The following is a 22,710-nucleotide window of genomic DNA, read 5'->3' on the forward strand; positions in this document are numbered from 1 at the left end:
ACTAAGTCTAGAATCCATCTCATAGTCTCTTCTACTGCATAGTTGATCAAGACCTTTTGCTAGGAGTGGGATTACAGTTGATGGATTATATAGTAGACACGCATAAATCTTCCTTTACACTGCTAGCGAAATAGCAGCTGGATCCGCTCTTCTCAAAATAGAATTTAACTTCCAGGTACATTTTCATTCAAGTTGGTTAACCCCAAAGAGTGCTGTCTTTCCTGAGTTGTGTATCACACAGATAGAGGATGTTTTGAGAATGGCAGCTAGTGCTACCCAGCCACTGCTCTTCCTCTGTAAACTACATGAAGAATTACAATTGACTTTCAACACTTCAGGGAATATAGAAGTGTGTGTGTGTGTGTGTGTGTGTGTGTGTTTTCTAACCATAATAACTAACAGGATGTAGCCAAATGGGTGGGGAATTCCGAGCACATCACTTTTAGAAAATCAATCTTTAAAATGGATTATTTAATTTACACTGAAGCACTTTTTTTATTTAGGTACGTTTGCATGCTTACTTTAACTTTAAAAATAGCCCCAAAAGTATGTTAGACTCATTTTTAAAATAGCATTTTTAAAGAACACAGTGACAGCCAGAAAGCAGCATGGTTTTTTCCAGTCTTTTTTTTTTTTAATGTGCTAAGATACTTTGTCCTAAAAAGAGATAGCAGAGTTTGTTAATATATCATAGTAATGGTTTTTTTTAGTGTTTGTTGTTCTTATATTTATAAGATTTGTTTTAACGTAATCACATGTTACAATCTAAAAGCTGTAGAGTGAGAAATCTTTGGCCCTCCAGATGTTACTGAACTACAACTCCAGTTATCTCTAGTTATTGGCATATGGGGGGGCAAAAGTTCCCCACATCTGGTCTGGACTGTTTGATACTGGGTAGAACAAGGGCTGCACAGTGTTAGTGTGTGACCTAATTGAGAAGAGGAAGTTCCCCTGTGACAACACCATTTCTTCTGTTGCAGCCAAATGCAGAAGTCCCTCACCATCCCTTCTTAGTGTAAAGCAGAAGGGTAGAGACAAAAGCTCCAGTGCAGAATCAGGTTCCTCCTAGATAATGGTAGTGGTTAAATTCTTGTCCAAGATTTGTAAAAATTGGGGCAAATATGAGCTACAATATGCTGAGCTATTTGTTAATATGAGCTATTTATTTATTTATTCATTCATTCATAAAATGTATTATTACCTGTCTTTCACTATGAGGTCCAGGTTGGGTTACAACAAACATAACTTTAAAACAAATAAATATAAATATAAAATAAACATAAAACGGTTCCAAAATGGAACAGAGGAGTGTAAATTGAGCAAAGGAGGCAGGTCGCAAAAAAAACCCCTAAGCAGATAGTGGTGCTGAATCGTGGGTTGCTGGGGTTCAGAAAGGCAAACTGAAGAGTTCCTTTCCCCAGGCCCTTTCCAAATCAGGCCAAACCTCCTTGAAGTTGAGGCCTGGTTTCAGAAGGCGCCTCATTCAGTGACCTTGCCAGTTCCCTTTCTTGCCAGGCTCAGACTTACCAAGGCAGAATGGCTGGAGTGTTTTGCGTAACATTTGCATATGCTAGATGTAAATGCATATTTATAGATGCAAATTTAGAAGTAATCACTATAATTTAAATAGTAATAAAACTCATCTCCCCATAGTGAGAAAGACTATGATCAGGTGACCTATCTGGCTGCACAGACTAACAGGTGCTAACTGTTGATGAGTAACTTCAAGGCGACTGCTTGTTTTTCTTACATTAAACTGGGTTTGGACCAGATAGAGTGCTGTTCTCTGTAAAATAGGACATTAAGTTAAGCCTCATTAGTTACTTTTCAAATGAACATTAAAACTATATTAAGCACTTTGATTTCCAAGGATGTTAACAGTTTAATTCTGTGCTTATTTGACAACCCAACTGCCCTAAAATTTGGATGGCCCTCCTACCTTGCTTAACCTCTGAAAGGTCATGCAGCTTAAAGCATTGTATCCAACTGAACTGTACACAAAGAATTTCTCAAGCCCATCCACTCCCCATTCCTGTCCCCACTGGGTCATAATAATAGCCTCCTTAGTAACACTAGGGTCTCTCTTAAGCTGCATTCATTTTGGGCACAGGTTAAACAAAGCTGAATAAGCACATTCCAAAGCAAACTACATGTTTACTGATGTGATCATGAAAAGGCTCCTTGAAAATGCAATCCAGGAGGAGAGGAATGGGCTCCTGCTTGCTTCATGGCCTCAGTTTGTCTGTGTGATATGTACGGGGGGGGGGGGGGGAGGAAAGCTGACCTCACACTACATAATCCTAATTCTCTCCCCCACCCCACCCCAAATGGGCAATATTTGAAGTTCAAAAATGCCTCAAAATTTCCCATATTCAAAAGGAACGAGGTGTGCATTTAACAGCACGAAGCAGTCTCTTCCTCTCAATAGTAATAAATCTTGACACCTTTCAGCTACTCGAATCTTCAGATAGGCAGCCTGCCTATAGTTATTTGATTCAGGATTTGCCTTTGATGATTTTCACCACAATAAATCATCAGCCTTTGGTAGGTAGCAGAGAAAAACTGGTATTCGAACAGAAGATTCAAACTTTAATCTGCATTAAAATACTGTGTAGTAACAATTGGCTAATTATGTAGTTAAATAGGATTATTGATTGACCCTAAGCCTTTGATAGCTCTAAGTTTCAAACCTCTTGAATCAAGAATTCAGTCCTTGGATATATGTAATAATAAGAGTATCTCTGTGCATAGTCAGAGTGGCCTCTTCAAGTATTTATTTTAAATTTAGTTTTAGTAATTGCAGCCAGTTTCTGTTCTTCTGGGAGCTGGACACCATTTATTTATTTAATTAATGAATATACAGAGTTGCTTAACATACAGAACTAATTGAATTCATTAATTTTTGTATTTGCATCAGCGGATTTATTTGTTTAAATTGTAGACCGCCCTTTATCCAAAGATCTCAGGGCGGTTCACAGCATAAAAATGCAAAATAAAAACACAAAATGCATAATAAGAATAAGACACCCATAAACCACCCACCCCTCCAACAAACACTTAAAAGGACATGGAATGTTAATCAGCCAAAGGCCTGGTTGAAGAGGAATATTTTTTCCTAGTACCTAAAGATGTCTAATGGGGTGAGTGTTTAAAAGTTTGGTCGCTATCTGGTAGGCTAACCCCAGGCAAATGACACACTGTATAATGGGGTCATTAGGAATAAATTTCTAGCAGGAATTCATTTATTGACCTGTGCATGTTTTTTACTTCATCCATCTGCTTTTTATCTACTGATCTTTCCATGCTCCACCTTCTCAATCGTTCCTCTCCCCCCTTTGGCCTCATCTGATAGTGTCCCCATTTTCATCTCTATAAATTGCTTGAGGGTGGAAAGTTTACTGATTTGTGGGTGCTGCAAGGTTTGTGCTCACGTGCAGTTTTTCTGCAATCATATCACCAGTATATTTACAAGCAATGCGGGAACCAAGTGCGTGAGACTTTAAGCATATAATCCACATTGGCTAGGAACACTTTTATTATGAAAAGAGATTATTAACATGCACACACCTTTCTTCTAAATTTGTTTGCACAGTGACAATAGTTCTGGAATTCAGAAATGAAAGAAAAATTGGCTCTGAGTGTTCCCAGATATTATTGTTCAGTTAAATAGATCGAGGTGCTTTGATCTTATGCAGACTAAATGTCTCTTCCCACCCTGCTTCACCTGATGATGATGATAGTTTCAAACTTGTTTAAAGTTTTAATTTTATTTTCTTCATGATAATGCCATTCACCCCCTTGTCCCCTCTGTGAAGAGGGGTCAGGGGTCAGGAATTGGGTCTTTTAGTGCAAGATTCTTGCCAATCAATTACTCCACTCCCCATCTCCAACAAAGAACAAACAGGGTCTTAGGTTTCCCCCCAATTTCTTTCCCATAGGATAAACAATTGTCCCATGCTCCACTGCTTTCACTAGAGCTTTAAAGGATGGGGGGGGGGGGTTAAGAAGATTGGGCTGTATGTCACAGCCGTAATACCAGGCTGTTCATGGTCCACTAGTGATGGAGGGCACATGCGTTGAAGGGCAGTCTGTCTTTCTGCTCCTCACCTTGCATGCAGACTTTTAAATTGACCCAACCACCCGCTTCTCCTGTTTATTGAGGCACCAGCAAACTCTGCCCTATGTGATTACTTCTCAGAGAGTAACAGTGTATGTACAGTCGTTCTTTTCCCTTGGAGGCTACAGACCAGAATCTCACTTACACTACGGGTCCTTTGCATCATGCTGGCAAGTATAAAACGAGCCTTTAAATAGATCACATTCTATTTACACTGAGGCCTTGGTGCCAACATAAATGTGAGTCAGGCTTTATATCCTGAGTGCTGAGGTGCAGGCAATGCAGCTTATGCAGGATTTTCCACCTATATGTGTACTCATGAAATGGAGCCTCCTGTCAAAAGGCACTGGGGTGTGTGTGTGAGGGGACCCTAATTCTTCAGAAATGTAGCATTTGGCATACCATGTGTTTACTCGGCCAGGCTTAAGGCCCACATACCTTGACCTGACTTCATCCCTAAATCACTGTGACGGCTTAAATTGTTTTAGTGTTTTTCAAGTGCACAGCTGGGCTGTGTTTAATTGCAAGGAGAAAGAGAGTATTAGAAAAGGGAAAAGGAGAGAACCACATGATTTGCAGAGAAGAATCCAGTTTTTCCAGAAACCCACAGCCCAAATTACACAGAACGCTCTTGGGCTGAAATGGTTTCTGTGGAGGTTTAACGTCCTAGTTTGATTTCTGTGCAGATGAAAACATTTAGTTTTCACTTCAGTAAACAGTGCAGACACTCTGCCAGGTAATCCTGGAAAGCAGTGAAACGCTGCTTTTGGCAAAACAGATGCTGCCTGTACTGCTGATGGGCTTGAGGCAGTTTTCTTTTTTAAATAGCAACCTATATCAAGCCGAGAGGAAACAAAATTATTCTGGAGGCCCTGAAATGTTGTGGTATTTGTGATTTTCTGTTAAAGTTGCCAGTAACAGCATCACTTCTTAACATACCTGCTTACATTTCCCCTTTTGTTTTATATTTACCTGCCTTCCCAGTCAGCCTGATAAGGAATTCTGTTTGACTTGAAAGCTTGCCCAAAGCTCTTTCATTACATAGTTCAGTCGAATGTTCAGCGACCTACTTAATGTGCTGTCTCTGCCATGCTGAGTGTTGAGCTGTTGCATTTGATTTGTCTCTGTTGTCTGTGGGTAATTGTTTAGACCAGAGTTGGGGGAACCTGTATGTTCTTGAACTCTTTACTCAGCTGCCCCAGCCAACATTTAAATTGTTTAATCTACTCTTGGATAACTTTTAATGGTGGTTACCAATTTCCACAACACGTTGGAATTTGTATTATGACACCCCTCCCCCCACCTCTCCTGTAAGCTATCCTGTGAATGTGTTCCAGACTGAAAAGCAGGGTAAAAATAAATAAATGGTTCAAGTTGCATTTCAGCTATAATTAAATTGAAATCCACAAAGATAAAAGAGCACCCATCATAATTTGGTTCACAGAAGCCAAGAGCTGCCATATCTAACTACAATCGTACTTTGGAAGTCGAACAAAATCCGTTCCGGAAGTCCATTCAACCTCCAAAACGTTTGGAAACAAAGCACGGCTTCTGATTGGCTGCAGAAAGCTCCTGCAGCCAATCGGAAGCCACAGGTGCCCCATCAGACGTTCGGCTTCCAAAAATAGTTTGCAAACCGGAACAGTCACTTCCGGGTTTGCGGCGTTCTGGAGCCAAAACATTCAAGAACTAAGCTGTTTGAAAACCAAGGTACTATTGTATTATTAATGGAGTACCCTGCAACCGCCTGGGTCTTTAATGTTGTTGTTTTCATCCTGCATTTATGAAAAATTTAAGGAAGCAAGTTCTAAGCTAGAGACTTCCTCAGAGAAAAAACTTGTTCTCTCCCCGTAGATGATATTTGGGTCAAGCCTAGGTGTGATGGGGCAGTCATTCAGTTATCTGTCCTGTTCCCATATAAAGCAGTGTGTCGTTAAGGGTTAAGAAGGGAGCACACAGAATGTGGGCTGGTTGTGTGAAAGAGAGCCTGCCACTCTCACATGTAATTTGGCTTTTAGCTGCATTTGTGGGCAGGCACCATTATCCACAAACAGAAAGGGCTAAGCTGCCAAAGTGCCACTTAAAATGGGTTTAGCAAACACACCCAGTGGTTTATGTGAGCAAACCAGTGCTACATGAGAAAAGAGATTCCCAAACCAAATAGGCATCTTTAATAGGTAATTGGCTCCCACCAGTTAAAAGAGCGGAAGCTGTAAATTTCCCCTGCTGAATGTTGTGTGCCGCGCTGCTATTTATGAAACAGGTGGGAAGAGACGGGGAAAGTGGCACCCTAAACCCCCAATGTGCTCATCAGCCGTCACCCATCCACCACAAGTCCTAACTGATTGCTCATAGCCCATGTTTTAACTGAGGTTAGTAGTTGTGTGCAATCAGATGATATTTAATGCATTTGTCTTGGTATCAGGTTCTCCTGCCCTGCCCAGCAACATGGTATATTTTGGAAGCTCTCAGGATGAGGAGGAAGAGGAAGAAGAAGATGAAGAAGCAGAGGACACGAAGCTGACCACAAACAATGCTTCGTCTTCATGCCAGTCGACCCCCAGGAAAGGGAAAACACAGAAGCACGTTCTAAATGGGCATGGTAGGTCCTTAAATATAGAACTTCATTTGACAGTGATGTGTCAGGCTATGTGTGCTTAGAGTTAAAGATGGCATCTGAAGGCTGAACTGAGTTCTCCTCCAGTCACTTTGTACTTGTGCAAATAGTATGAAGATTAAATGTTATCATGTATTCCCACCCCCACCCCCTCTTATCTCTTGGGGAATGGAGCAAATATCAAGCTGTTTAAACGCTCGTGGTGATGACTGGCATGCAGGTACGATTTATTTAGAGCCAGTGTGATGTACTGGACTAGGACGTGGGAGACTAGGGTCCAGATCCCTCCTTGGGCCAGCCACTATTTTTCAGACTAGCTTAACCTTCAGGGTTGTTGTCAGGCTAAAATGAAGATGGGTAGCACCTTGTTCCACTTGGAGAAATGGTGGAATTATAAATGCAATTAATAAATAATATTTTCTTAAGAGTATTGAAGTTAATCAGCATGATGACCAAGTTAGACCCATTGATTCCATTGTGTTTACTCTGAGTAAAACTTATCTGAGTTACTACCTAATGAATTTAGTTTCATAGGAAGCTGCTGTATGTCAGATCGTTAGCCCATCTAGCTCAGTATTGTCAACTCTTGACTGGCAACTCCAACTGCAGTATTTCAGACAGGGGTCTCTCACATCTGGAGTTGTGAGGCATTGGAGTGGTGGCCCTTTGGAAGAAAAGCTGGTGCTGTGCGGCTGAGCTTTGCCCCTTCCCCATAGGCCCCCAAATCCTTTGGCTAATTCTGTTGGCTTCAGCCCACACCTAATGTTTTCCCTATGTGTCTTCTTCCTTTCTTTTCTGTTAAAAACAAAACCCACAGTGTGAAGCCAGTGGCAGCAAGACGTGTGTCCTGTAAACTGCATTATTTTTCCTCTCTCTTATTTGGGATCCTGTTTTCCTAGTTGCTAGGTTAATACATTAGCACTGTCACTAATGCGGCATTTTTGTTCCTGTAGGATCACATCAATTACTTTCTTGCAAATCAGCAGAGCTGCCTGAGTCACAATGTATTTTCTTCACACGGCCTTCATGTCATATCCAGATAAATTGATCAGCGCCTTGTCAGTAGAGCCTGAAAAATGTATTCAGCACTGAGTAGCTTGAAGCCCTAAGCTCTGATAGCCAGGATGAAAAAATACCTGGGCTCCCATACCCCCACCAAAGTCATACATATTCTATTGACATTGGCAGCACCTTCACAGTAAATCAGTTCTACTTTCTTTCCCTGGGACTCAGTGATAAATTCTCTTGCCATTCACGCCCCCTTCTCCCTTTGCTGTGTCCTGTAGGGGATGCCTGGTCAGCGTCTCTTGGCAGAGGGAAACGTTTCGTTTTTTGCAACTCCTTTTGCATGGAGGCAAACACTTTCTCTGACTGAAGTAAATGAAAGTAGCAGGTGAAAGCTAAACCTCTTCCCAGTTTCATTCTGCAAAGGAGGGTGGGGTTCACCATGCCCCTGTGAAGAACTGCTGCCAATAACCACTCTTTTCATATATCCAAATGCTTCCCTCAGTTAATTGAGACCATAACAGGAGATCTGCCTTGCCCTATCTTGTAACAGAATATTTCCAGTTGGAAGGAAGAGGGCAGTTGCATCCATGACCTGCCTTTTATTTAAATAGTCTTATTTTAACATTACATGTTAATATTTAATATTTGAATACTTGAAGAATATTTGTTTACACTATATCTATCCATCTGTAGTCATAGATATACATACATTTATACTTGAATGCCTCCTCCTTTCTCTCTCCTTTTTCTTTTATCTGAGAGCTTTGGCTCTGACTCATTTCATTTCAGGTTCAAGCCTGATTTTGACACTGAAACAGGTTTGATCCCTGCCAGGAGATGTGGGACGTGTGTACACAATTCAGTTTTCTTTTATTTCTTAGCAGTGTTTAATACCATTGACTATGTTTAGCCTAGTGGATGAGCTCAGTTGGATGGGTGTACAGGACACATTTCTATGGTCCCACTCTTACCTGCAGTATTGGTTCCAGAAGCTGGCATTGACGGGGCTCTACTTGACACCATGGCATATAAAGCCACTGAGAGGTGGGATCATTCAATGAATTGGAGCGAAGTGTTATCTCAGTGCTGATGATACTCAGCTGTCATAGACTGGCTAGCGGCAGAGGAGTGGTGGGAGGCACCAGCTGGGGAGCCCCCGAAGGAAGAAGGCTCAGAGCCAGGGATTGGTGATGGGACAACAATGAGTGGTCAGAGGGAGAAGACTGGGAGGAGGAGGTGTCAGGAGCTGAAGACATAGCAGGGTTTAGTGAGCAAGAAGAGTCTGTGGCAGAGTTCAGTCCAGAACCGGAGGCTGGAGAGAAGTGGAGCCAACAGGCAAAGATGAGGCAGGCTGCTGAAGAAGCCAGGGGGCCTCCCCCTCCTGCTGCAACCAGCTCCCTCTCCCCGGTCTCCGAGAAGCCAAAGAGGTATGAAGAGGGCAGAGCAAAAACAGGCAAGATGACGGAGCCTTTCATTGCTTAGGAAGGAACCAGTAGAGGAGGAGCCTTAGGGAGTTGTGGGAACTGGGAAGGCGAGGACCTTCAGTCCCCACAACTGCCTCATAGGGGCAAGATCTACCAAGAAGAATTGCTGTGCTCTCTAGGCCTGGCCCCCTGAGCTGTCTTGTTTCTTTGACTAAAGAGTTAATTTCACTGACGCCGTGTGAGTTATTGCTGGCCTGCTCCTGGCACCAGCTCTTGATTGTCTCTGCCATTTTAGTCAGATGAAACTGTGCAGATTCTGAATTGGTGCCTGGCCTGGATGAGTGCCAGTGAACTGAAGCTGGATCTTGGCAAGGCACAGGCACTGTGGGTAGATGGTTCCTGGATTCCTGTAATTAGTATTTAACCTGTTCTGTGCACAGTTAAACTCCCTGTAAAAGAGCAGGTTTGCAGCTTGGGAATGCTCCTAGCTCCAGCTTTGTCATTAGAAGCCCAAGGGTTCTTTGAGGCATTAGCTTTGGCTGGTTGCCAGTTGTGGCCATTGCTGTACAAGGTATTCTTGGCCATGGTGATTCATGCTCTTGTAACCTCCCAGTTGGACTACTGTGATGTGTTCTATGTGGGGCTGCCCTTGAAGGCAACATAGAAGTTTCAACTAATGTAGAAAATGGCTGCCAGAATTTTAACTGGGATCTAGGCATATCCATACTACACTAGTCATACTAATCAAGAACTACAAGGGTTGCCTATTTATCTCAAGACCCAATTTAAGGTGCTGATACCCAAATACTGGAAGGAGCACCCCTTCCTATACTACCCTGCCTTTGTTTTGAGATCTGCTGCTGAAGCTCTACCCTAACTGCCTATTTAATTGGAAGTGCTGGAAATAACAATAAAGGAGACAGCAGGCACCTTGGTTATGCAATCCCTTCCCTTTAAGAATTGTGCCTGGCCCAGACAGACATTACAACTTTTTCAGTGCCAGGTAAAGACACTTCAGTTTTTCCCATTTATTTTTACTTGTGTGATGCCCTAGACTTCTATATGTTTTTAGCTGCAGCTTCAACATTGTGTTTTTATTGCATATTTTACTGTTTGTGATAAATATAACAGTGCTTTTTGTTCACTGCTCTGGAATCTGTTGGTAGTAAAAAAGCACTTTAATTAAATAAATAAAACCAAGAAATGTGCATAACATTCACTGCAGTTGACATCTGGCTAAAAGAAAAGGGAGGGAAATAGTTAACCACCGTATTATTGTTGCATGATTATTGCTCAACCGAAAGTGCACTGTTTGGGAGCCTGGGAGCAGTACTGATCTATATTGCAACATGAATAAGACCCAAATGCAGGGTGTGATAATTTTCGTGGTTAAACTGTTTTCTGAGATAATGCTGTGGTTACCATGTTGGGAAAGTGGTGGGGCAGGTTTGTTTTTTAAAAAATAATTCCCATGTGACATTGCCTTGTTGTATTTGACTAGCTCATTAGTTGGCCTGTGCCAGGGTAATGACAGTGTTGAAGTGTTTTCATTTGTTTTTAATCTTTAGAGCTCAGAAGCTGCAAGGCATACACAGCGAGCCTGAAATGTTAATTGTTTGTTTTTGGCCTTGTTTTTTAATATTTAGAAATTCCAAACACAAACATTACAATACATTTTTCCAGTGCTTTTTTTTCTAGAAAGAGGTGCCGGAACTCACCATGGACTCCTCCCTCATTCTTTTATAATTGCAATGGCACCCACCTGCGAGTTCTGGCTGAAAAAAAGGCTGCATTTTTCCAGTCCATAATCATTCAAAGCATTTTTGATATCTTACTTCCTGCATACCTTTCCGCAAAAAGATACTGTTGTGGAATGAGCATGTACTTACTGTGTGACATCTACTGCTGCTACTCAAAACTTCGTTCCTTGTCATTGCATCATGTCGAGTAGGAAACAGTTGGCAGGCTTCTGGCAAGTGCCACTAGCTTTGTGTCCTCATGAGTGCACCATGAAACCATTGGTGTTCCACTTCCCTCGATGCCCAGCTCTGTTTTAACAGTGTGGACTGGAAAAGGATAGTCAGTTGTGTTTGTGGTGGGTTTTGGCAAATCTTCTCTTGTCCTCCTCTTATCAGTGTGAAATGCTTTGATACTTCATGTTCTCCTACAGCTGCAGAGCTAAAGTCCCTGATGAGTGTTTGTGTCCACAGACCAGAAGTGGCGTCACTAAAAGCATGAGAGTTCTACTCTTGCCCTTGTGCCCCCTGTGGTTCTGCTGTCCTTAGGACATTAAGCAATCTGTTGTTTGAGAAAATGTTTCTCTTGGGGTCTGTCACACACTTGAAAGTGCCCCATAAATGCTAGACATTATAACCACTACCACCATTATCCACATTATCTCAGAGAAAGGATAGTGGCCTGTGGGTTGAGGTGGCTTGACCAGCAACCGACCCTTGCGTATGTATGCTACTTGCTTCTTAGTAGTGATGGTCCACCCATTAGTCCTGTGAGGCTGCTCTGGCCAAGCTTTGTGACATCAGGTATGGGGCAAGTAGGGACACAACGGGGCCAAATAGAGGGTTGCGCCTGCAAAACCCTGCCCATAGTACCCTGCAAAATAAAGAAATTCCTTCCAGTAGCACCTTAGAGACCAAGTTTTCGTGTGCATGCACACTTCTTTCACACGAAAGCTCATACCAATAACAAACTTAGTTGGTCTCTAAGGTGCTACTGGAAGGAATTTTTAAATTTTGTTTCAACTATGGCAGACCAACATGGCTACCTACCTGTAACATAGTACCCTGCCTTAGTCTTCTGTACATTGAGGGCTGCACAGAACAGTAAACAGAACTTGAAGCTGATTGTTGGGATTTCAAAGCACCACATGGGGTGAAAATGGGCCACCTGATACCACTGCCCACCTGTCAAACTTGGCGCAGAGACGGATGGGGAGAGAAGGATTTGGTGCCCACCAGTCAGATCCTCAGATTCCCCAGCCTTGTTTTGTGGGATTGTGTTCTCCTCTCCCCTGCAGCTCCCCAGATTTGCTCTGAAGGATTGGGGGACCATTCAGATCAGATTTGACACTGGGAAGGAGTGGTGACTTTGGATATCACCCAAAAGTATCAGCTTGTCACTGCTGCTGCTTTTGTCCTGTTGTTTTCAAAAGGAGTCTGAACTGGAATCTGTGCTTGTCTTGTTCTTTTCCACTGCTTCTTCTGCTCACAAATGTTTCTTCTCCCTTCACAGTCTTCAACGGATCCAGCAAATCAACAAAAGAGAGAGAACATGTTCAGAAACACAGAGTCAAAGACACAACGCCAGGAAAGGATAGAAATGGCGAACACAGGACTGAGAGTCGCAAAGACCAGGCTGCTGCTAATCACCATTCTTCAACAAACATGGGCTTTTCCACAAAAGGGCTCAATTCTAACAACCACCACACCCTTCATCGATCGGCTCAGGATTTAAGGAAACAGGTAGTGTGTGGTGCACCAGTTGGGACAAAACTGTCCAAATTTATCTTGAGATGTTTTGAGGTATATTGAATGCTAGTTCTACTTAGGTCGCCTGTTATGTTGTTGTATTGTAAGGAGACACACACTTTATTACCGTACCTTAGTTGCATGAGGGTTCTTCTTATACAGTTTTAAAACATCTGTCTGATTGGTTGTAAGAACGAATTCACATGACCGTGTTATTCTGTGCGACCAGGATAGCCCAGTCTTGGAAACTTGAGTTCCATATAGGTTTCCTTGAGGACAGGGTCTTTTAAAAAACCTATTTATTTAACAAATAAAAGAGAGAAAAGAATTCTTAAAACAACAACAATTCATTACATGGCACATGATACTTACAGAAGATTCCCTTCCTACCCCAAACACATTATAAGCAAAACCTGTTTCTGGGAGGCAAGCTCAGCCATGATTAACATATCACACCCCCAGTTGACAGCAAAAGATTGAATGGCTACAGTTAATAAACACATCCTCAGTTTATTTCAAATTTACCGAAGAGGTTCTGTAGGAAAACTGCTGTGTCTGCGCTAAATTTCAGCACCTCAGAGTTTAGAGGCCCTTATCTATACAATGTCCCCCCTGCCTTTTGTTGTGCTCTCAATATCTATTTCTCTCTCTCTCTCTTTATGGTAATGATTCTTAGATATAGTGCCAGAAATCTCTAGTACCTCCATGAACCAACAGAGCCTAAAGCAAGGCTTTGTTTGGCTGATGTTTATTCAGCTGGAGAAGGCTTGGAAAGACCTGAATGCTTTTGGCTGTTTGCCTATTGGCACTCCTTGAGGTAACTTCCCTATCCATATTTAGCAGTTAGGTCAGGAACCCCCAAGCCATGATTTGCCAATATGTGCCTGCCTGATTTAGATCTTTGTAAATGTAAACCAATAGACACCCCCTTGAGATCTGCATGCAGAACCAGAAGGGCTAACACAGATGAGATTGACTTATAGATCAGGTTCAGATGATCTCTCTCAGCACTAAACATGGTTTATGAAGCCAGAAGTGAGTGTTGAGACTGAGTGGCCCTGCTTTGCCTCTCCACCTCCTCTCCTTAGGCATCAGTTTCAGTGCTCTGCTACTGACTTTCATTAAGCCAAGAGTTTCCTGTTATGTCTAAACTAGAGAACTGTGGCTTAATGTTAAGTTAACAAACCAGGATAATAAACCAGGGTCAGGTCTTTGCTTTTTACCATGGTTAATTAAAAGATATTAAGTTCCCCAGTTTGGACATTACAGGAAACCTCTGGCTTAATACAGGCCTGTGAATGAGGTGGTGGAGCTAGCATGAAAGTTGAGGGGGGGTGGGGGTGGGAAGAGGTGCTGGACAGGACGGTTGGCCCCTGTGCTCATGGTTTATGAAGCTAGGAAAGATCTACCAAACCTGACCATAGTAGTAATATCACCATTTATTCCATTTGCTTCCTAAAATTTATATACCGTTTGATTGTAGAAAAAAACAACAACTCAGCTTTCCCTGTGTTCATTTGAACAAGTAGACTGAGCAGAATCTGAAGATGGAGGTTCTTCAACATCCCAGAATGAGACAGCATTAGCAATATGATCAGAAATTCCTTATATACACACACATGTTTTCTGGATGGTCCAGAAAAGCACAGGAGATGTGACTCGACACAGGTATTGGTATGCTGTTAAAAACAGCAACAGGAATAGGGCCAGCATTGTAGTGCAAATGGGTGGAAGCTTAAGAAAAAAACAGGAAAATTATTCCAGTACTTCTTTCCTCCACGTGCCCCCTCAGTTTCTTGCAGATAATCTTGCAAGCCACCTGTGTGAAAAGGTTTTGATGGCACTTCTAAAGGTGTACTCTTCCCCCTTAACTCTTAGTCTTCTCATACAATTGTATCTCTCTGAGATAGCGACATCAGCACATGCTAAACATAAACAGAACACTCACAAGCATAATACTGTAATGAAATAGTGAGGCAGACAGATAATTAAAAACCCTTTCCCAGGCCAGACAAATTTGGTTAATGTTGCTATATTAAAGGGATGAAATATCTTCTGCAATTTCCCCAAGTCAATCCTAGAAGTAACCTCCTTGGTCACTCTTCTTATGAGAGTCTATAGATAAATTCACCGTAGCGGTGAACTCCTGTAATGAAAATCCTGTTTTCCTAGTATAAAGTAGAAATAGTCATATAGAAAGATTTACAACTCAGCATTAGATCACAGCATTATATTTTATGTTCTTAGGATGAATGTCAAATTATTAGTTGTGCCCGAAAGGAAGACATTTGTTGCCCGAGTCATCGCTCCATCCCCCTTTCTACTTTTCTATAATGTCTTTCCTGTTTTGTAGATCTACACATTTCCCTCTGCTGTGTGTGCTCTGCTCTTTCCCTGCTTTTTCTGCTTTGCTCTCTAGCTCCTTTCTCAGTTACTTGAAAGGAGAGGAAACCTAACTCAAGGAGGCCCTCTATTGATTATGCAAGAGAAGGTCATACAATTGATGCAAGATTATGAGCTGGCCCCTTATATTAAGGGTTCTTTTCTTTCTTTTTTTTTAAAAAAGGTTTAAGAGAACGCTTAGCTTTTTCACTCAAGTGTGAAGACAGAATGTGTTCTACTTGTCTGGTTGGAGAAAACAAAAAAGATCAGTTGTGTGTGTGCGCGCGCATGTGCTTCTGATTAGTTTAGTCTGTGTAACAAGTGATAAAGGTTAATGATTGATCACTGTTACTTCTTCTTAAAATTAAATTGACTTCTTTCTTGTGTGATCAGTGTAAGCACTGCCTCGATGGAACTCTGGGACTAGAACCTCTATGGTGATCCTCCGCAGCCAGCAGTGCAGACATTTAATAGGCTGACTCACAAAGGTTGTGTGTTTTTGGTTAATGGGGGGAGACATGTCAACAGTAGAAAGGTAAGAAACTGCGTACCGCAATTTCTTTTGCTCTCTTCTGCACCTGGGACCCAGAAGGCTCTTTCTTCTAAGGCAATTTTATGCAAAATAAAGACCAAGTTAACTGTGTGAAATCTAGAAACTAGACTAATATTTTTCTTCCCTATTATTGATATGCAATGGACTTCATTTTTGGAGAGAGAGTAAAGTATCTGAAAAAAAATTCCATAGTAAGCAGATGGGGGAAATCACCAGCTGCTAAGTTGATCCCAGTATCGTCTCCTTCTAACGTCACCACTTGGTTGAGGGGAACGTTCTGTTTGGAAGCAGAGATGGAAAATTGAGAATGCACAATGTGCTCTCAGACACTGATGCAGAATCACAGAATTGTAGAGATGGAAGGGACCATGATGGTCCTCTGCAATGAATATATCTTTTTGCCCAACATGGGGCTCAAACCCACGACCCTGAGATTAAGAGTCTCGTTCTCTACCGACTGAGCTATCCCACAGTCTTCCTATATACTGTTTTAGAAGCTTGAAAAGTGTGTATTTGTAAAACATATGCATCCATGCAGTTTCTTAGCTGGCTCAAAAGGATCTCATTTGAGGTTTTATTGAAGTACTTTTCTGCACCTAAGTGGTCATGATGGTTTGCCATTTCTAAAATTCTCTATGTAATATCAGAAGTTTCTGTCTTGGCAGTTTTTATTAGAGTTTACAGCTGGCAAATAAATTAAGTGTGAGAGAATGTTTATGTATGTGTGCATGTGTATGAGAGAGAGAGAGCTTTCCAAGTGTCCAAACTAGTTATGGAGATTCTGTCACTTTATAATCTTACCCTATCCAGAAGTCTTTTCTTGAGGCTACAACTGGGGTTTTTTTGAGACTTTTACACCCACTTTCATGTAAATCCCTTAGAGGTTTTTGATTATTAAGCAGCATAGATATCCTTTAAAAATTTTAAAAACGTGTACTTTGCATTTGTTTCAGTCATAGGCCAGTTAAGACAGACACAAAATTTGTTTCGAAGGAACCAGTATGCAGTCCTCCTGAGAGTTTTAATCCCTCCATTTCAAAAGCAAGATTATTTTTTTTAAGGGGGACCTACCTCCTTGTTCACAATTTAGAAAATTTAATTCCCTTTACTTCACAACTGGTTGCTTGCCTCTCTCCTTTTCACTGTTTTTCCAAAATCATGTGCAGTATGCTGCTTGCCTGCCTGCCTGCCTCCTTCCCGTCTTCTAATGTTGCTCTGACACAACCTTTCTCTGAGATGAAGCCCTTTGCTCTTTTCCTTCAAGGTGCTTACCAAGATCTTCATTTCTGCAACTTACCTTCCTGATCCAGCCTCGTTTCACCACTGTTCCTGCTGTTGCTTGATTCTCTGCTGACTGCCGACCCTTTTCCCCTGACCTCGTTCTTCCCCTCCTGAACTGTCTGTCTGTTCTTGTAACCCCGTTAGATAAGAGCAGCATCACCTCTGACTCTAAATACGTGTCAAATGTTTGTCGGAGTGTGTTTTTAAAACGTGTGTTTCTGTGGTCATGTCACCAAAATGAAGAAATGGGGGGGGGGGAGCCTGAAACAATAGTATTTCATTAGGGGGAAAGTTATGTTCCCCAACTGCTGAAGCTCTGTGAGAAGCAAACTAACTGTGTTTATAAGGTTATTGGATCAAGCTGCCAGGGGTAAAGAGGGAATTTTTATAGAAATGCTGTGTGTGCAGCCGTACGTGGGAGTGAGGATGTGTCTTTTTAGGAGCTGAGGCTGGTGAGATTTTAAGCCTTCAGTTCTGGCACTGGTTTATAGAATCATAGACTTGTACAGTTGAAAGGGACCAACCCCCTGCAGTGCAGGAATATGCAGCTGTCCCACACAGGGATTGAACCTGCATCCTTATAGCGTTTACCAGCACCCCGCTGTATCCAACTGAGCTATCCAGGCTCATGTTGATGTGGGGTAAAATATGCTTGAGCATTGGAAGCTGTCGTATACTGAGCCCAGGTCATTGGTTTTCCCAGCCCTACTTGGAGAAATGCTGGGGAGTGAACCTGGGACCTTCTGCACTCAGAGCAGATGATCTGCCACTGAGCCACAGTCATTCCGAAGCTATGGAATGTTCTGTGACATCACATGAAGTCTTCCTATGCTGTCATATCATGCACCCCACATTTAACATATGTGCCGAATACGGACTGTTCCTTATATTTTAGCAAAACCTGACCACACTTTCATGAAAGATAGCTGTGCTAAGGTTCCTGCTTAAACCATTTGCATCTCTTGGAGATAATGAAATCATGACTGTAGCACATCCAATGTAAAGGGCATGAATACTAGGTGCCTGTGTGGTATTAGGTGTAGTAAAGCTTACAGAGGGGGAAATGCAAAGCTGTTTATAAACGGGGGACCAAATACAGAATTGTAAAGCAGTGTTAATTTAAAATCTTTTTGATTAGTTGTGGCTTCCCCTTTCTTCTATAAATACAGTGGTACCCCCGGTTGCGAACAGGATCCGTTCCGGAGGTCTGGCCACATCCTGAGGAATTCGCAACCGGAGGACCGCTTCTGCACATGCATGCGCGGGAAACCCAGAAAAATACTCCCGGGTTTGCCACGTTCGCATCCCAGTTTACGTATCCAGAGGGATATATGCGGAGGTATGACTGTAGTCAGTTTGCTTTAACTGTTATACATTGTGTTCTAACAAGTATCCTATCACCTGACTCTTTGAAGCAAGCAAACTTGCTGTGTTTTAAGGGTGGCTTAACAGCGTGTTTCAATCCCTTCTACATTCTAGGAATACATTCTAGGCCTTTGTGTCCTAATGTGCTGTTCCTCATTGTCTGGAAAGCAGAGTTTTATGCATTTACAGATGTCTGCTTCTTCCTAGGTAGCCCTTCTGAGTAGCTTTCCTTGCTGAACAGCATCCTATTCCAAATAAACATAAGTGAAATATGTGATTAGGATTGCAAACCACTCCCTCAGAGACAGGGGGGTAGGAAGGGAGGTGGGGGGGGGTGGTTCATCTCGGGAGCCATCCCGGGGGGGGGGTTGACAAAAACAACCCTGGGCAGATTGCCACTGCAGCAATCGCCCCCCCCCCAGGTGGGCGGACTGCTGCCGTGCTGATCAGCCCACTCCCTGGGCAGATTTCCCCCATGGGTGGATTGCCCTGCCCCCGGGTGCACGGCATGTGTGCCGCTCCGGGTGCCCGAGCAGCTAGCTCCGCTGCTGCTCAGAGAAGGTTTCTGCATCCTCTGTAGCTGCATGGCAGGAAGAAATTTGGCAGATGTGGCTTCTCATTGCCGCGGAGGTGCTGTAGCTTCCACACAGCTTCCTGCCACTGAACCTTTTGGGAGGCACTGGGTTTCCTTTCTTAGAGCTGGCAACAGTAGGAAAGAGAAGCACAGTCTTTGGAGAATAAAGGTTCAGGTTTATGGTTCCTGGTGCCACTAAACAAGAAATAGTACTTGAGGCTAAACATTGCACGTGCTCGCTCACATTGATTCTTGCACACTCATACAGCTTGGTGCTCTATTGACCAAATAATAAGCACAGTTGGAAAGATGTGTTGCATGGTTGCTGTGTAATGTTTATTACGCCACTGCATTTTTTGGGATATCTGTTTGCTGTCTCTTAACAAGTACTGGGCTTCAGCAGTTATATAACACAAAGTTGAAACATGTAAACCTGTTTTTTCTCTCCCCATAATAAATCCATACATTTACAAATTCATAATTAATAAATTATACACTTAATAAATATTTGGGGAAATTCAACAAATGATAAATTGCAACAAATTCCCACTGAAATCAATAAAACTTGTTAGCTGTGGGTCCTGTCATTTGCAACTAACTATTTCAGGAACTTGCTGTTGAATAAAAACAAAACTGCCTAGACATCAAACTTCTTGTGGGGGCGGATATAGAATCTGAACATAACTACTGAATTACATTTTGTACCTCCTGGCTATAATATAATTCTGGAAGTGGGATGCTTCAGAGCCATGCTAATCTCTTGGGTGCATATTGGATATAATTGTGTGCACACTTGTGAATCTTACTATTTTATGGCAGTAAAATAGGGAGAGATTCTGGTAATTTTACATTATTAGTGGTTATTAAGTTTGCTTGTGTTTAAGTTCAAATGAGTAGACACCTTGGTAGATGGGAATTGGGTGGGGGAAGGGGGTTAATATTGGAAAAGGAGGATTGGTTGAAATGAGAAGCGAGGAGCATCAGTTCCCATTGGGTCCCCAGTGGGGCTGTATGCATGTGGCTCAAATAGACATAGACTGGAATAATTCCAATATGGAATATGGAAACTTTTGCCCCAAAACAGATTTGAGAAATTGGATCCTTCCAGTTGTTGTATCTTTTGCTGCTGCCAGGCATCCTTACTTTTGCCCCTGCCATATTTTCAAGCTGTGCGTATTTCTGAACAGTGACAGTTTTAAGACCCCATCTGCGCTATACATTGAAAGCAGTATCATATAACTTTAAGCAGTTGTGGGTCCCCCCAAAGAATCCTGGGAACTGTAGCTGGGAATTGTCCTGAGACTCCTGTTCCATTCACAGAGCTACAATTCCCAGAGTTCCCTAGGAAGAGGGATGGACTGTTGAACCACACTGAGAATTGTCGTTCTGGTGAATAGAGGTCTCTTAACAATTCTCAGCGCTTTTAACAAACTGCAAGTGGCAATGATTTTTTGGAGGAAGCTCTGGCTGTTTAAAGTGGTATGACACTGCTTTAAATATATAGTTCAGATGGGGTCTTATGCATCAGCAAGCACGCACAATACATCTACAGAGCCAGAAAAGTTCAGAAATGGGAAGCAGTGACAGACGTGAGGCATGGCAGCAGCAAGTCCAGGGCCCAGGGAGAGGGCGGCAGGCCCCTCCCAGAGGCAAACCACAGAACAAGCCATCATGCACAGTCTCATTATGAAGCAGAGACTGGGTATAGATGCACTCTCACTCAGAGTAGACAGCATCAGATGACTAAAGATACACCCACACTTCAAAGCCTTGTTTTATATTTCTGTCTTTATTTGCTTTAAAAAGAGACTGATTCTGCTCTCCACTGAGTGAAGTCCAATACATTCTATAATGTGACTTAATGTTGTTGAAAGGCTGCAAGGCATATATTTCCCTCTCAGATCGGTTTTTAGAGGGCCTGAGGCTTATTGTGATTTTTTACTAATTGGTTTCCCCCCTCCTGTTTTGTCTCTTCTTCCTCCTGATGGTCCTGGAATCCCTAGGTTTCAAAGGTCAATGGTGTCACTCGAATGTCATCTCCGAGTGCAAACACAGCCAGTGCCAAAAAGATGAGAGAAGTCAGACCTTCACCGTCCAAAACTGTGAAGTACACTGCAACAGTGACGAAAGGAACTGTCACATACACCAAAGCCAAGAAAGAACTGGTCAAGGAAACCAAACTAAATCACCACAAGCCCAGTTCACCTGTCAACCATACAATCTCAGGGAAAACGGAAAGTAGCAATGCAAAAACCCGCAAACAGGTGCTATCTCTTGGAGTGGCCAAGCCCAACAATACCGCTGTTAACGGTGTCAAGGTCAATGGCAAGTTGAACCAAAAGACATGCACTAAGGAGGTAGGGAGGCAGTTGAGGGAGGGGCTGCGCAATTCAAAAAGGAGACTGGAAGAGGCAAACCACATAGACAAAACACAGTCGCCGACCAAGAAGCTAAAGGGGCCAGTCAGCGTGGCTGAAGCCCCAAGCAAAAAGGCGCCTGCGGAGAAGCCTTTGCTGAACGGCCACGTGAAGAAGCCTGGAAGTCAGGAAGTGCCACAGAAAAGTCTGGAAAGAAACAGGCCGAAGAGAGCTGCTGCTGGGAAGAACATGCCAGGGAAACAAGCACATAGCAAAACTGAAAATGCCTCCTGTGAAAATCATTCTACCTCTCAAACCGAGTCCTTGCACAAGCCACATGACTCAACGGGGAAGCACGAGAAGGTCAGCGTCAAGTCTGGGTGGGCCATGATGGAGGAGATCCCTATCTTCAAGCCTTCCCCAAAGGAGTTCCATGACCCGTTGATATACATCGAGTCGATCCGTGCTCAGGTTGAGAAGTATGGGATGTGCAGGGTGATCCCTCCTCCCGACTGGAGGCCCGAGTGCAAGCTGAATGAAGAAATGCGCTTTGTGACGCAAATACAACACATTCACAAGCTGAGCAGGCGCTGGGGGCCCAATGTGCAGCGGCTGGCCTGTATCAAGAAGCACCTCAAATCTCAGGGCATTACAATGGATGAGCTTCCACTCATAGGTGAGTCCTTTGTTGTGTTCTGTCTGTTCTTTTCCCAATTTATAGCAGGTCCCTATTTTGAGCATCAGTTCCTTCTCAGATTGACAGGCCTCCTGTGAAAACTGCAGGACACTAGGCTTCATTCATAGCTGATTCATAAGCCAGGTCCAGTGCAGGTGCATACTGAGCTGTTTCCCTGTTATGCTTCACTTAAACATGTTGATCCTTCTTTGCTGGCTATAGAGAAATGTTGTTTTACTTCTCCTAGAGCAAAAGAGGCATATCTGCTCATGTTTCAAGGCAACCTCACGTTATGCCTAAAGAAAATGGTGTAGTCACGCTCATTGAAGTGTCCCCAGTCTTCATTACAGTAGGGTTTTCTGGTGTTTTCCCTGCAAGGTGTGTGTACCAGTGACGCACAGCGGTGCAAACAAGTTAACAATTTGGTTTAATAACTCTCTTCTCCTTAAACATTCCTCACACGCCACCCCAGTCAACTTTGATTAAGTGATTTCAGTTCAAATATCTAAATCACCAAAATTACAAATTTTCAACAATCTTCAGGCATTTAACAAATCTTGGATGACAAGCATTGAAGTGGAGTTTGTAGCAAAATGGCAGTTTTGTAAACTTACGCAGCAGGTTTGATTATTTAATTGAATTGGTGGTTTGCTTTCTGCCATCAGATAGGATGCACATGGTAGTATGTTTTTAAAAGTGGCATACTAGTTGGTGAAACAACAATTCCCTTTAGAATACCCTTTATTCTTTGGAAGAAGGTCCCTTTTAATCTGTTCTTCCTAAGCAATTTTAAAATTTAATAAATTTGCTAGAGCTCCTGTTACACTTGCAAGCTTTAATCAGTGTGATTGCGGAGGTCAGTTTTAATTGA

The 22,710-nt window shown here is 42.6% G+C and overlaps 1 protein-coding gene across 3 annotated transcripts in view; it reads left to right on the top strand.

Moving 5' to 3' along the window:
• The window catches only part of JARID2 (jumonji and AT-rich interaction domain containing 2), a 190,667-nt gene that overhangs the window by 144,135 nt on the left and 23,822 nt on the right, over nt 1-22,710 (top strand). For all 3 annotated transcript variants that reach the window (XM_081873349.1, XM_081873350.1, XM_081873348.1), the window contains exons 5-7: nt 6,543-6,719; nt 12,416-12,645; nt 20,810-21,839. In XM_081873349.1, the coding sequence (XP_081729475.1) occupies nt 6,543-6,719; nt 12,416-12,645; nt 20,810-21,839 (1,437 nt within the window). The remainder of the gene's footprint in view (nt 1-6,542; nt 6,720-12,415; nt 12,646-20,809; nt 21,840-22,710) is intronic.

Source organism: Podarcis erhardii (genome assembly GCF_964252035.2).
Source record: "Podarcis erhardii genome assembly, chromosome: 8".
Lineage (NCBI taxonomy): Eukaryota > Metazoa > Chordata > Lepidosauria > Squamata > Lacertidae > Podarcis > Podarcis erhardii.